We start from the raw sequence: 16,266 nt of genomic DNA, 5'->3' as shown, positions 1-16,266 counted from the left end.
TGTGGGCACCAAAAGAACACGTCCTCAATGAAATAACACATAGTTAAACCAAAGGTTGAGATGTGTTCAATGTGGTGATCGGTATCAGTGAAACTGACTATGCATGAAATTGAAAGAGGAGTGACACAATTGGACAATGCATTTGTGAACACCATAAATTACGCACAAATTGTAATACACACTTGAAAATCTGTTTTTTATTTGTTAATCGTGTAACACACATTTGTCACCTTTATGGAGTCTAATTTCTCTTAACAGGGATGGGATATTAAAAAAATTCTACTCTCTTAAAATAATTTTACTGGACTATGAAGTTCAACTAATTTTCAAAAGAACTGCACTCCAGGTACTTGTCAGGAGCACACCACAAGGGAAACAATCAAAAGTCAAAAAAGCTTTTTAACTCTGCAAGATTTCTCAGAAATCTCTATTACTCTGTGCTCAGCCATGTAAGTTCATAAAAAGAGAGATTTCTGAGACATCTTTCAGAGTGCGAGAGCTTTTTTGACTTTTGCCTGAACTCTGAAGCCACACTGCCTGTAACCTCGAAAAAACATGGACAAGGAGGAACTTTTGTATGTAAAACATGACGAATTGTCAATTCTAAACTAATCTCATAGCTTTTTTAGTGTCTTACAATGCAATCAATGCCCATCATCATCTTAAAATGAGAGAAAATCAAACTAAATGCTTTAGTCTTATCATTTAATTTCTCAGTGTTTCCATTGTATCCATTTTGTTTCAGTTTCCTCCTTTGGACTGTACAGTTAACAGTAACACTCATGCAGAGTTGTCAGCTCAAAGCATCTTAAATCAGCTGCTAAGCTGCTTAGGTTGCTGTAGCATTACCTCTCCCCATCCTTTCTTCTGCTCTCCTCCCCTCTCTTTCCCTCTCCTCTCTTGCAATCTCCTCTTCTTTCTACCTCCCTCCTCTCCTATACTCTCCTCCTTTAAAACATGAGAGAACAAAAAGGAAGCGATGTAGAGAGACACAGCGTAACATCCGATCCTTATCAATAATGGATGAGCTTTTAATCTAGAACTACTGTCTCTTTCACACAAAAGGCCATCTATAGGGAAGAGGGGATTATATTTAATGTATTTTTCTTTCTTGTTTTAATCTGCTCCTACTACTATGACCATTACTACAAGTAGAGCTATTGCTGCTACTACTACTACATACTACCAATAATACCAAATGCACTAGTGGATTCTAAGTGGAGGGGTGAAGTGAACACACTAGTTAATTCTCATTTAGATTTAAATTGCATAAAAGACCAAGCTACTGATGTGTGGATGTGCAGCACACAAGTCAATCACCATGTTGATACTTTGAGATTTCTACACAGATTTCTACAGGTGATCATCAAGAGCTCATAATAACAACAGTGAAGGTCATATAGTTGAAAGCACTATGTTTGTTTGAAGTACATGAGGACAAAGATTCTGATAGTAAATCCAATTAATGTGACTGCTTGTGGCCATAAATGTCACGTTCTTGTATCATCACAATCAAAAATGTGAAACTTTACTTTAAGGAAGACAGCCACTGAGCCTAGCATAGTTTAGCCGCACTTTAATTGGTTAAAGAGATTCACCCTATAATGTTTTTTTAATCTAAACTGGAATGCTAATAGGTTGTGCCTTTGTGGGTCCTTTCTGTTGTGCTGCCACATTACACATGTGGTGTGGATTAGCGCAGAGACAAACGTGTCACACTTACATGTGTTTTGTGTATGCCTGTATGTGGCCAAGCATACATCCAACACTTAAGTGTCAGTAACTGAACAGCATTTCATTGACAAGCTACATTTTCAGTGAAATAAGCAAGAAGATGAACAATAAGCAAAAATGGACATAATCAAAACAACATTGTGAAGTTTGGAGCATCTATTAAAAGTCTGCTGTTCAATGGCTGACTGTCTAGACTTGACACACACACACACACATGTACGCACACACAGAACAGCCTACAGCAGACTTTTAAAACCAAGTAATAAGCAGGATATAGCATACAAAAACATGATATGATCCTTTAAAATCCTTATAAAAGATGCATGAGTGAAGACAATGCTCACTTAGAATAAGCTAACGGCCTTCAGTTCTTTGAAACAACGGGTTGAAAACAGACCTGTGACCTTTATCAGCGTACTAAAATCCAGGTTGGCTTACACAACCTAATTCCAGCCACCTTCTGCCATTCACGTTTATTTTCAAATTATGCGAAACACTTGCTTAATTACATTTGCAGAAACAGATAAAAATGTACAATAAATACATGGTAAAGATCAGAAAGATAAAGTTGACATGATCCCAGTTTCTTATTAATCTTAGGTCTTAACATGTATGAGCAGACGCCAGCAGTGAGAGGAAGAAAAACTAACACAGGAGTAGTGACAGATGCTGCAAAGGCAATCACATTGTGCTGACATTATTATAAAATGTGAATGATTCCCCCCATTTTTCAAGTAAACTTAAAAGTAGTCATATGAATATGTGAGCCAAATAAACTGAAACACTTGACAAGCTGGTACAGCTGTAACAGTGTGGTTGACAATGTGCCAGAGGACGGGGCACCTGTCTCCATAACCATACTGTAGCAAAAACAAAGTATTCATTTGCAGTGAATTTGTCCACTTCATCTGTTGTAAGCCATTATGTCAATATTTGTACATCTATAATTAGTTTCACAGAGAGCTGTATCCATAAAGTGTCATTCCACTGAGGGTTTAATGTTGCCTCTCAGTAACCCTTTTTTTAAAGTTATCCCAATATAACATTTATTTCATATTAATAAATAATTAACATGAGTCCCATACCATTTGTATTACAGATCTCTGTATTCATAGCAAAATGCACAGTACTGAACCTGTTTTCGGTACAGTGCATTCTATCAGCCTCTCCATTTTTTCTCGGTACGTGTGAAACATAGCTTTGAGAGTTCGACCTGGAAAGAATAGGCAATGTGTCTGTTGTTATCTGTTAACTAAACCATGCAGGTTAGCCCAACCCACAGCAACTTCCATAAGTTTCTACCCATGTTTACGTTGGACGAGAGGCCAAAATCCATGAGTTACACTACAGAGGGAGGCAACAACACTCCACATAACACACTCATACCATTGAGAGGTGGGGGCAACTAAAACAGTAGAAACACCTTCAATAACTGGTCCATAAGCCCATCACACAACCAGCAGCTGCCACTCTCAGGTTGTGGGAGACAGCTCTGCTTACTGAGTTACTGCATAGCACTTGTCTTCAGCAACACAGGCTTCTTAGTGTAAAACACTGATCTGAGAGAGACAAAAACCATTCCACACTGTTTCATTGACTTTTATGCAGAAATTTGGGAGACAGTGACGTCACATGACTACTATTCCAGCCTGTCAGCATCATAGTTACACAACAGGGTTGGAAAAGATACTTAACCCTGGATAGGTAACCCTGTAAGCCAACACCTGGTTCCTGCATCAGAGCCACCAAAACACACAGTGGTTTCATAACAATATTTATCACATATAACTCTCTACTCCTCAGCTGACGGAGAATCAAGGAGCTGCTCAAGATATCCTGTAAAAGTGTGCAGTGCCAGAACTGAGCACAGACCTGTGGAAGGATCCATTTGAAACATTCCTTATGAGGACTCAACAGAAGTTATTTATCTAAACTTTAGTGTGATAAGTAACACAGTCATATTGGACTCACAAATTCCACAGTGTTCAGCATCAGCATCCATCTGAACAAACAGCGTATCACCTGCTCTCTGCAACTAAGATACTAAAAAGCCCAACCCTGTCTGGGAGAGGTTTGGTTTGAAGTGCTGACAGAATTATTTATAACTAGCTCTCTGATTATGCAACAAAACATTCCCATGAAGCCGACACAAAGAGACAGAGAGAAGAGGCCTTTTACATCTGGCCATACCGAGTGTGCCTAGGAGACCTTGGTTTATCCCTCCCATTATGTAACAGCCTATCTCTATCAGCACGCTGACAAGCAAGCAACCCATTCTCAACAAAACTTTAACAGAATAAGTCAAATTTTCAAGAATCCATTATTCTAGTATATGCTCTGTGGGTGTGTGTGAGCGTGAGGTAAATATATTGGAGCACAGGACTGTTCAGACTGAACTGTCAGCAAGAGTTTATCACAAGAGACGTACACAACTTCTCCTTATCCTCTGCTCAGCGTGAAACTGAGTTTAAGAAAGATTTACCTTTAGACTAAATTTCTCAATTGTTTTGGACTAGTAAGAGTTTTCATAATTTTAATTCATAGTAGGCATCAGAGTTGTATCAACCAGATAATGAACGAAACTTGTCTTTTTGGGCATTTTACAGGGACTAAAATATTTGTGACTGATTTTTGTTTCTATTGTCAGCTGAAAAATCAAAGGCCAGGTGTTGCAGCCACTATTAATTCATAAATATAATACATCATACATTTATAAACACAATAATACATCTATTCATATATAAAAAACAAATGTGCCATTGCCTTATTCTGTTTTTAAATCATGAATGCATAATTCAATTTTAATTAAGTAATTTTAAATAAAATGGATCACAAATGTATTTTAAAAGGCTTTTAATTTTTTTTTTTCATTTTCTGTTTACGAATGTGTCTGTTTATCTTCCAGTTTCTCTCATCACTTGTATCCACACTCATAACACTTGACCAATCAGAGCTCATGTTGCAGCTCTGTGGGTTGGGCCCATAGACTGTATAAAAATATGGACACAGTTACCATGACGTCACCCGTTGGTTTCTGAAAAGTGGTTTTGAAACTCAAAGTGAGCGGCTCCTGCCATTGCCATCTTGGCAGTCCGTGACCTTGCCTCACTCCCAGCCAATCAAAAATGGGAAAAGAAGTGGGCCAAATGGCTGAAACAAGCCACCTAGCGGCTGGCAGACCTGTCATTCAAAGCAGCCATGTCCTTTATTATGCACAACTTTACGGCTTAATAAAACTTAAACGAGTAAGTTATTAAAAAATTCACCCCCGGTACAGTTGTCATGAAAGGGAAATTAGCTATAGAGACCTAAACCGTTGTTTGTACCAGGCTGTAAACATGTTTATTTCTACTGTAAAGTTGGGCATTTTATCATGGGGGTCTATGGGGAATGACTCGCTCTTGGAGTCAGCCTCAAGTGGCCATTTGTAGGTTTTGGCACTTTTGCATTGGCTTCAGTTTTCAGCCCTGGGGGTTGCCGCTTGGTTGGACCTCATTTAATTTAGTTACCTTTTGCTTACATGCCTCAAATTAAAAAAATATGTCACTATGTTAAAGAGATCACAAAATAAAATTCAAAACTATTTTCTTTAGATTTAAAAAAAAACCTTTGTCACCCACTTCTCTGCATACATCTGAATAAATCTGGCAGGTGTGGAATTGCATGCACATGAGGTGTCTAGTCCCATATTTACTTACTCATGTTAAACTAATGTCCATAATTAACACATTAATAGTTGTGACATTTTTAGTTCATTAGGTAATCTAATGTTTCCTGACCTAGGTTAAAACTATAGTAGCACTGTGTGAGTAGGAAAAGGGTAATTTGTTAAAATATTGCAGATGATGGCTGGTGAGTGAAAACCCTGAAGAAGTACAATTTCAGTGATTATGGCTTTGGAAAACTCGATTGTCTGGAGGCCTGTGCAGTGGCATTTCAAACTCAAAGAAAAAAAGGAGAGTGGCAGAGGGTCACTGATGCGGTTAGTCATGTACGTTATGAGCACAAGCTGGAAGAAATACAGAAAAAGTGGTCTGATTTTAAAAATAAGACCAGAAAGTGCATTAGAACACAAAAGCAGAGCTACTGCTGCTGGGGGAGGAGAGGGGACAACAGCACTCAGAGAGACACTGCTGTCACACACTGCACTGATGACCACACACATCCAAATGTGGATCGTTTGCATGCAGGCCAGAACATGCTTAGATCAACACATTTTGGTATAAGAATTAATAGTCATGCCAATGTTAACTTAAAGGGGACGTTCACCCAAATTATGTAAAAACATATTTCTCACCTATTCCACCTTTTCATGTGAGTACAAGGAAATGACCAGCACATATTTAACTAATATGTCATAGGGTTTTCTTAATTAAATGTATGTTTTATTGTAAGAGAAAATATGAAAACATTTGTGAATGAGGCCCAGTATAGTACCATGCAATAAAACGATCTAAACTAAAATACTGACAATTTCAACTGCATGTCTTTCACTCTTAGTTTCTGAACTGCTTTAACGCTCTACTCCAAGCCAACAGTGTCGACCTCACTGTTAGCCTGTTATTGCTGCTGAGTCTAATTGCAGGATTACAAATTATTTAGTACTGTTTAGCTGCTTTCGGTGTCAAGCAGGTTCTCCAAACACCAAAACTCCATTTTGAGCCGTCTGAAGGTGAAAGTGTTTTTTTGTACAGTTGAAGACACATAGAAGAAAACCTAAGAGACCAATGACTATCTTGCCTGGAGTATATCTTTCCATCATTTTATCTCTGGCCCAAAAAACAAACAAGACTTGATGTTTAACTTGAAATATGGATGCGTGTCGTTATGCTTCAGCAAAACAACTTAATTGGGGCATTCAGACAAAGCAATCTGGCTCGTCATCGCGTCTCTTCTGTGTGAATGGAAATGCAGTGCTCAGTGAGAACATAGTCATCAGCTGGTGCACTAACATGATAACAGTCTCCAATCACTGCTCTCCAGATTCGTAATATGTGATTGTCTGCTTCGGGCCTTTTACTGTTACCTCAAATGCAGGCCGTTCTGCTGGGCCAGATTTTAAACTGCATAATGTATCATTGCATAATGTGCCATAGTTCAAGGATATTCCTCGTAGGGGAATTCAGACATGCAAACAGAAAGCCTGGCCAAGTGCAAACAGCTGATCACCTTCTTATTGAGGGGGGAAAAAATGGGAACGATGGGCCTTAAGAAAATACACATAAAACCGACAGACATTTTTGCTTCTTTCTATGTGCCCCCTGGGTATTTCATATCACAACATACAGATAGACTATTTGACTACTACTACTGACTACTACTATTATTACTATTACTATACTATTATTATGGACTATTTTCACTGGGAGGCCTTAAAATGTTTTGTAGATGTGTATGCACTGTCACCTCATTAATTTCATTTTGTAAAGAGAGCTACCTCCCCAAGAAAATGTCCATCAAACTCAAAAATCCTTTAGTCATCATTTGTGGATTAATTTATGAAAGCTTTATTCAACATATAAATTGGTAAGTAACTCATTTTCAGTCATGATGGAACAACTCATGTGTGCATATTTCCATTTAAGGGTTGAAGACACTTGACCCGACTTTGAGATGAAAACAGTTCTTGCCTGCCCCCCCTCTTTTTTTTGATTTCTCTTGTGTTAATATGTTGCCTTTCTAGTCTATTTGCTGCTGTGGTACTTGTTTAGACTAATTAGCTGCTGGATTAACACATACATCAGAAACACTATATTTCCCAGCTACCCCTGGGGTATTTTTGGCATTACAGCCTCGGACAGCCCAGTGCTGTGACAGGGACGGGGTCGACTACTGCCTTCAGCCAAATGTTAACTTAGTGTGGAGACTAACCCCCCCGCTTCATCCCCCCCATCACTTCCCCAGCACCACATACGCACAACCAGGCAGAGCACCACTTAACTGTGCTTTTCAGCCACATGTTTCTTCAGCAGTAACAAGTGTTCTTTTGGTCACAGAGGCAGTGACAGACAGACAGACAGACAGACGCTCACACACACACACACACACACACACACACACAAACATAATCCTAGTCTGATATGATGGATACTGCGTAGTTCCTTTTTTTGTTGTTGTATAAATTATTAATACAGAAGTGGCAACTTGCACTGATATGACATGTTTTTCAGGTTCTAGATTGTGATGGATACAGTCATGTGCTGCATGGCTGTCATGTCAAGAATTAAACTTTCCTTTGCCTCCAACTATTACTATGATTGCTCTGTCTGAATGCCAATATAGCCGTTCACATAAGACAATTTTGCAGCATAAGAATAGTGATCAAATAGTGATTTGATCAACATCAATGCAACAATGTGGGAGTAACAATTCTTTTTGGTTAACTGGTAAAACTTCTGAGTCATATTCACTACTTGACAACATACAAAATCAACAGGATAAATATGCCAACGACAACTACTTAATGTGGTTGTGATATAACAAAATACAAGTGATCATTGAGAACAGGAGGTGACAGAACAGATGTTTAAGTAAGCAGACTGTCTGTCCTACTGCTGACCAGCTGATAGGGTTAGCACAAAATTTGTTACTATGCCTAAAGGTGCAGAGGCATTAGCGCATGTTGAAATGTTTTAATGGTGAAATGTTTTTTTGGGAGTTTTTCCTTCAAACAGAGGGTCTAAGGATAGAGGATGTTGTATTGCTGTTGTAAAGCCTCTTCAGGCAAATTTGTGATTTGTGAATAGGTTAAAATTCCCTTGACTTGACTTGAAAATGCTTTAACTAGAAGCTACAGGACTCTTTCTGAAAGTATGAAGATGACAGCAAATAAAGCGTGCTTTCTTTATGAGCTGCAGTGGAGCGACAGTAACACAAATAGGGAAGTTCACACTAGAAAGACCTTAACTTTGGAATATAAGACTTGATTTGACTAACTCAGACTGCAGAAGCCTCATATTAGCTTACGCTGAACATTACAGTGCATTTGCACAGAACAAGGACTGTGGATTTTGACCCCCCATCTGTTACATTGGAGTCACACTAGGAATGGATCACTGTGTGGCCTCTATGGACCAGAGGAATGATTAAAGTGATTAGTCAATAACTTTAAATGATGTGCATATGAACTTGTAAGTATTGTTTTAAGAAAATGTGAACCTTTCATTGAATGATTACTATTACAGAGCTTCTGCACAAAAGCAAGAGTAAAAATACAACAACAAATGCAATTGACATCCTTTACACTTTAGTTCAATGTAGGAAATTTAGATGTTTACAAAGTAATAGCATAATATTAAAACCTACTTAACAAAAGGAATGTCACACACGTGATGATATCATCCATACAGTAACATACAGTGTTAAATACACAGTATCATTGCCAGTTATGCCAGCGGGGAGGACTGAGAGGCGGCTTTTTCACAAAAAAATAATCTTGCAGAAAGAATTGTGTTTGGGTCCATAATAATTATCACATATGTCTGTGCACACATTACACACAGACCTTTATATTCATCTATCAATATGCAATTAAATTTTCAGCTTACAGTTCAACTTGTAATCATGACAGTTACTACTTGATGAACAGGATAAACTTGCAGGTATGCATGCATAAAAATGTACACCTGCTTTCGCTTTTACAATGCAATCTGTAGGCAGATTTTGAAAACTGTGACTCCAGGTTAAATGTGTTTGACTTTATTTGATGCAGTGGTTGATCTAGACTATTATCTAGCTCTCTATCTGTTTATACTTTGTATCATTTTAACTGAATTGTCAAATGCCAGCAGCTATGATCTGGTAGATAAATATACGCTGCATGAACTGATAGCGCACTGAGGAGGGCCTCTGGCTGAAATGTTTGTACTGCTTTAATTCCCCTGTGCTCATAAATGAGATGAAAGAATATGGAGCCTTTGGAGATTTTGGAGTGTGGACTATCTTCTCTACTTTTTGTGACATCCTCCTTAGGCTGACATAAACCCTCATGACATATCATAGTATGTACACTGAGTATACAGTATGTCATAACAAGTATAAAGCCTTTTATTAGGAAGGATGAAAAAGCATAATGTCAGAGTAAATTAAAATAAACTTGGTATTGTTAAAATGATAACATTTCACTGGTGACAGGTAACAGGTAATTAAAGGCAGATTGTGAGTGGGTCCACATTCACCAGGAGGTGTCGCATCTCTAGGACAAATGCAGAGGATTTCTTGCCTGATATCAGAATGAAAGAATCAGTTCAGAGGAATAGTCAAACACTGTCAATGTCACAATAACGAGGGGCAGCGAATTGGTAACACTTTATAATACAGCCTGCGATTTAATGTATTATTTTGTTGAATGTTTGAATGAATCAGGTACCAATGAAATACTTGCTGGTTTCTGCTGGTACAGTAGAAGAAAACAAGACTATGGGGAAGAAGGGAGGACGGGGAATTGGACATTTTAGTGGAAAGAAGAAATAAATTATACTATTTTTGTAAATACTGGGTACTGAAATTTGAGGAAAATGTTGTCAACAACACTGATACTCTGCAGAGCTTATAAACTACAGTAATTGTGATTAATTTCACAGTTAAAATCAACTATAAGAGTGTCGCTGTACTTCATAAATGATTGACCTCATCATTCAAGCTTCATGCCCTAAAACTACATTACACCACGCCCCAGCATTGGTGAGTACCACTGTCATCATTTTGGGCCTTATTTTCTTCCACTGTACCTTCATTAAGTACCAGTAGGAACCCGTCAGTATTTTACCTGATTCATACATACAACAAAATGATGCTGTAAATGGCAGGCTGTATTATAAAGTGTTACTGCAAATGGTTTTAATTCCTTATGACATCTTGCTTACCCAACAGCTGAAATGATTGTACATGACATCATTTTGTATATGTAATGTTTATTTTTGTTCATATTAACATTTAAGCCATAATTATCAGCCTTTTCATTCAGCCATGCATAGTCATAAGACCAGATAAGATTTCTGTCTCTGTGGAAAAGAATGACATGTTTTGGATTTAATCTAGATCTATCAAGCTTTTATTTGTGAAGTATTTGTGTGTGTGCCCAGAGGGTTGTTCTGGTTGGAAAGGCCTTTGAAACAGCATTTAGCACACAGAATATTAAAATTCAACATTGCCATGATCATACCAGAAAACATAAAATTGAGGCCAGAGGCTTACAATGGCTTGTAATGGAGAGAGGAGACAGAGGCAAATACTAAAACATTAAAGAGAGACACGTTTGTTTGTGTGCACGCGTGTACTGCATTATGCAGGAAACTTATGCAAATCAAATAATGTATTTTCTCTAAATTTTCTGAAACATGGCTTTCTACAGGACTTTTGAATTAGTGTAAAGTGTTACACTCATACTAACGAGCAAAAGTAACCCTTAGAAATAAAATAAAATGATGAGAACTGAGATGATGTTTTTGAACAAAGTTGAAATGAATTCTAGTTTCAGAAGAAATTTACAATCATTACCCTAATTAAAAAGAGCATATTTTTTAGAATAAACATTTAACATATTTACCTAAACATAAGGTGGTTCAAACTTGTACCCAGAGTGCAACAATGAATACAGCTTCATTAAGGCTGATACCAACGGAGTGGAACCTCCTAATGGCCTGCTCTACACACATAGCAGAGGACTTCAATAAAAATAAAGTAGAGAAAACCATAAAAGTACTATGAATTTCTATGTCTTCACTCATGTGGAAAATACAACACATACTCAGACAAGCGTGTTGTTGGAAGAATGCATATGCCTGCTTAATGTAATACATCGCGGTGTAGCCAGTGTTGTAGTGCAATGTGACCAGTGACCACGGATAATGTCCCTCTGAATTCACACAAAAAACAACAGAAAAAAATACAACCAGAGAGAACAGAGGGAAAAACAAAGACTTTGAGTATTATAAAGGAATGACAAGCTGGAGGCAGAACCAGTCCAGCTCCTGTTGAATGACAGACTATAAGCCTGTTAAATTTTGTCTTTGAATCCATCCATGACCCTCTAAGAAGATTTACTGTGGCTTTGATCTTTTCAGCTGCTTTTTATGCTAAAGCTTGCCCAAACTTCTCGGAAATCACACTTTTCACTTTTAAAAAGCCTAAAATTAAAATACTCACTCAACCGTGTTAAATGCACCACGCACTCCTATGGAAAGTTAGCCCGTTAATATAGATAGTACAGCCGAGGGGGGAGTGCTGCAAGAGTAGATATGACAGGACATAAAGTCTTGTTAATATTACCAAGCACCGACCTGCCTTTTGGGACTTTGTGGTTACTGTTATGAGTTTCAAAGACAAAAACTCATAAGCCTGAGGCTTCACATCATGTGTGAACATTATGGACATCATACTTTCTAACCCAAGTATAGCTTTCAGCTATTTTTTGTCCCCACTGACCAATGGCATTCATCAACATATGACATTTGACAATTTGATCTCTACTCCCTTGACCTCCTAAGTTCTGATGCCATCTTCAAATAGGCACTTGTAGTCAAGTATAAGGATCAATAGGGTTATATAAAACAGACTTTAATGATATAAATCCTTGTGTGGTCACAAATTCCACTGTAGGAAGCAACTATTTTGTGGTTTATGGTTAATGTAGGCAAATAAAGTAGGGAAAGAGCAACAAAAATCAGCAGCAAACTTCAATAGTGTGCAGAGGTGTGAAAATATGGAGGGTTTGAACTTCTCACTCAAGCTCAAGCTCTGTTTTTTTATTCGTCACAAAACTGCACTCAGTGGCCACTTTATTAGGTACACCTTTACACCTGCTCATTAATGCAAATATCGAATATCAAATGTATAAAAGCATGCAGACATGGTCAAGAGGTTCAGTTGTTCAGACCAAACATCAGAAAAGTGATCTACACTAAGTGACTTTGAATTTGGAATTGTTGTTGGTGCCAAACAGGGAGGTTCCAGTATCCTGCTGATATCCTGGGAATTTCACACACAAGTCTTTAGAATTTACAGAGAATGGTGCGAAAAACATCCAGCGAGCAGCAGTGCTGTCAGAGGAAGTCAGAGGAGAATGGCCAGACGAGCTGACATTTCAACAGAGCAATGCAGTGGAGCATGTCTGAACAGACAACACATTGAACCTAGAAGTGGGTGTGTTGAGAGCTGCAATGATTAGTCTGATCAGCAAAAAAATAATCAGCAGCTATTCTGATAATTGATTAATCATTTGTCATTTTACAAGCAAAAATGCCAAATATTTGATGGTTACAGGTTCTCAAATGTGAGAATTTGCTGCTATTCCTCATCTTTCATTATAGTGAATGGAATAATTTCCGGTTCTGGACTGTTGGTTGCACAAAAGAAGACATTTGACAACACCATCTTGGGCTCTAGGAAATTGTAATGCATATGTTTTTTTTTTTTTACTATTTCTGAGGTTTATAGACCAGCAAGTTAGTTCTAGATGGGCTACAGCAGCAGGAGACCACACTGGGTTCCACTCATGCCAGCTGATAAAAAGAAAACAGGCCTCACAATGGACACAGGCTCACCAAGACTGTGGAAAGCAGAGGAGTGGAAAAAAGCTGCCTGGTCTGACAGACATGCAGGGTCAGAATTTGGCATAAACAACATGAATCCATGGCTCAATACTACTGATTGTATATAAGTATGGACGTCTTGACAGCCCTCCAAAAGTAAAGCCAAAACATCTCAATCAGCCCCCTGGTTACTGGCTGCAGTATAGGTCAAGTCCCGCCCCCCCCCCCCCCCCCCCCCCCATGTTAGCAGATGGGATGTGAGGTAAACTAAAAAATCAAAGTTCATGTCAAATACATTCTTCCCAAAGATGGTTTCTGTCATTTTAGGTAGTTCTTACCATGCTGATGCTTGTTCAAGTTCTCATTTTCTAGTTTGTTTTTAATTGGTTATTTGAGATTATAAGAAGGGGGTGTGACATCATGATTGATAGCTGTGACAGTCGCTCTCAAACCTCCGTCAGGCAGCAGGACGGCTGAGGGGGCGTGTCCCGTGGGCCGTCATCCCACAACCCGACTCTACTGTGTGGACTCTGGCTCCAAATGATGTCTCAGAAGCAAGATGTCAGCTCCCAGAAAGGAGATATTTTGGCTTCATGTTCGCATAGCAGTAGGAAGTGGACGAGTCGTCCATACAGTCAATGATCAACGCTGCCTTTTGCCAATGGTTCATGCTGCTGCTGCTGGTGTAATGGTGTGGGGAATATTTTCTTGGTAGACATTGGGCCCCTTAATACCAATTAAGCACTGCTTAAATGTCACAGCCTATAGTATTGTTGCTGACCAGGTGCCTCTCTTTATGGACCCAGTCTACCCATGTTGTAACGGCTACTCCCAGTTAAAAAGCACATGCCATCTCAAACTGGTTCCACAAACATGACAGTGAGTTGAGTGTACCCCAATGGCTTCCACCAGATATGAATCCAATGGAGTGCCTTTGGGATGCGATAAGACAGATGCATTAATGTGCAACTGACAAATCTGCAGCAACTGCATGATGCCATTATGTCAACATGGACCAGAATCCCTGCAGAATGTTTCCAGCACTTAACTGAATCCATGCCATGAAGAATTCAGGTTGTTCTGGGGGCAAATGACAGTCCTACCCATTAGAAAGGTGTAATTAAAGTGGCCATCAAGTGTTCTTCTGTCACTTCATGTATACAAATGAATGAGGAGGGATGCTTGCAGCATTCTCCCCATTTGTATAATTCATCGCGTCTTGCCCCTCTCTGTGACGGCAGGTTTTTCACCCCACCGAAAGAGTATGTCCATTCAGAACAGCTATTAACATCTTTGAGGTTAGACGTTGTCAAATGATGCATTGAACAAACTAGTTTGTTTCAAACATACCCCAATCTTAACAGCCACACTGACAGAGTATTAGGTGTTGGAATATGTACTTGTAGGTAAAAAAAAAAACAAAAAAAAAACAAAAACTACAACACAAAAGATTTTTAGGCAGATATCAGTTCTGAAAGTTAAAGAAATCTGAAGACAATATAGTATCAGCTGATATTGTTCATTTTTACCATAAAGATGTAATAAATGTAAACATGTTTGGAAAGGATCCTTCAAGAGTAGTGACAATTATACAAGATAAAGTGCAGATGAACAGCAAATTATAAAATGAATAGATAAATAAATCGATAGGTAAATAAAGTACAATTGAATATTTCACTGTAAATTCAATTAAATGCTGCTAAATACAAACACAGTCAAATAAAATTAAGAAAACATAAAGTAAAATGAGGTGTATTAAACATGTAGGCTATGTGATGCTTTGTCATGTTGCAATTCCCCCATCATTTAGCTCTGCCAACTCTGACATTGAGCCTATCTGTGCCAAGCTCATTTTGGCCGATAACATCGCCAATAACAGTGAGACAAATGACCCTCCAAAACGCCCTGCTGCAATTGGGCCCAGGTGCAGATCATTAACATCGCTAAATTTTGACAAAAACTTGATATCATTGGATAAATATGCTTTTTCACATCAATCTGAAACAATTTAGTTATACATAGAAATGATAAGTTATAGCTGGAATTTATATTTTAAAAAGGTGCTAGGTTACCTTATAACTTGTGCGTGTGTGTTATGGTATGAGTGGAATATAATGGCAGCAACTTTTTTGGGGTCCACCATTTTCCCGACTCTGTTTGTCTGTCTGACAAGTTAACAGTCAGGTAGGTTAAACATAAAGCCAGGTCTTACCTCAGTAACAGTGCTAGTCTCCAGGCGAGTAAAAAGCCCGCCACAGAGTGCTTCTTCCTCCTCATCTCTCTCCAGAGGCTGCTCTCCTCGCGGCTCTTAGCGCTTTCAGCACCGCGAACAGCGCTCGTGCTCCAGCTGTGGTCACACAACACGCGGGGGGCAACTCAAAAGCATACTGTGGCAACAGAGAGACTCAAAAACAACCCAGCAGTCTGTTCATCCCCATTACTAGGACGAAACACAACATGGAAGCTGCGCATCATACAAAAGTAAAACAGATAACTGAAAAAAGGTTAAAAAGGAAAAACGAACGGAGCGCGCGCCAGCTGTTCAGACTCTGCTCTGGGCTCGTTCTGTGCCCTCGTGAAGCACGGGGGCAGAGAGACCCGCCCATCACTCCGGATTGGCATGACTGACAGACAGTTCAACCAATCATCTACAGTGTTGTTAATTTTTCCAGCTGAATCGCATCTGAAATTAGAAGTCCAGCGAGCTGGATCAAATTTGACACCCACCCATGCATTATTAAGCTTTCTCCTGTCTCTGTGTCTATATGTCCCTATATAGCTCTCCATCCTGCTATCCTGGCATCCTCCTCATTTTCTTTCCCTTCTTCTCCGTCTCAGTTTCTTTCTCCATCTGTTTCTAGCTCCCTCTGTCATTCTGCTCTGTTAGGCAGGATCACATAGAGACGCATGTGGTTGTGATTCCCGACTGTAAAGTAGCCTATGTTGATGTCAGTTTGCCATATGTGGCCAAGGTAGGCGTGGGAAGAGGAGTGATGCTGAT

General features: G+C 38.9%; 1 protein-coding gene across 3 annotated transcripts in view; it reads right to left on the bottom strand.

Annotated features, from left to right (window-relative positions):
- The window catches only part of glra3 (glycine receptor, alpha 3), a 57,041-nt gene extending 41,218 nt beyond the window's left edge, over positions 1-15,823 (bottom strand). For 2 of the 3 annotated variants that reach the window (XM_042422873.1, XM_042422891.1), the window contains exon 1: positions 15,478-15,823. In XM_042422873.1, the coding sequence (XP_042278807.1) occupies positions 15,478-15,542 (65 nt within the window). In that variant the 5' untranslated portion in view covers positions 15,543-15,823. Of the gene's footprint in view, positions 1-849; positions 876-15,477 lie in introns of those variants that run through there. The other variant, XM_042422882.1, reaches the window with a different exon arrangement.
- Positions 15,824-16,266: the final 443 nt, after the last annotated feature.

The sequence above is a fragment of the Thunnus maccoyii genome, chromosome 2, assembly GCF_910596095.1.
Source record: "Thunnus maccoyii chromosome 2, fThuMac1.1, whole genome shotgun sequence".
Taxonomy (NCBI): Eukaryota; Metazoa; Chordata; class Actinopteri; order Scombriformes; family Scombridae; genus Thunnus; species Thunnus maccoyii.
Note: the sequence above shows the minus strand (reverse complement) of the source record. Positions and strands in the feature narration are given on the sequence as shown.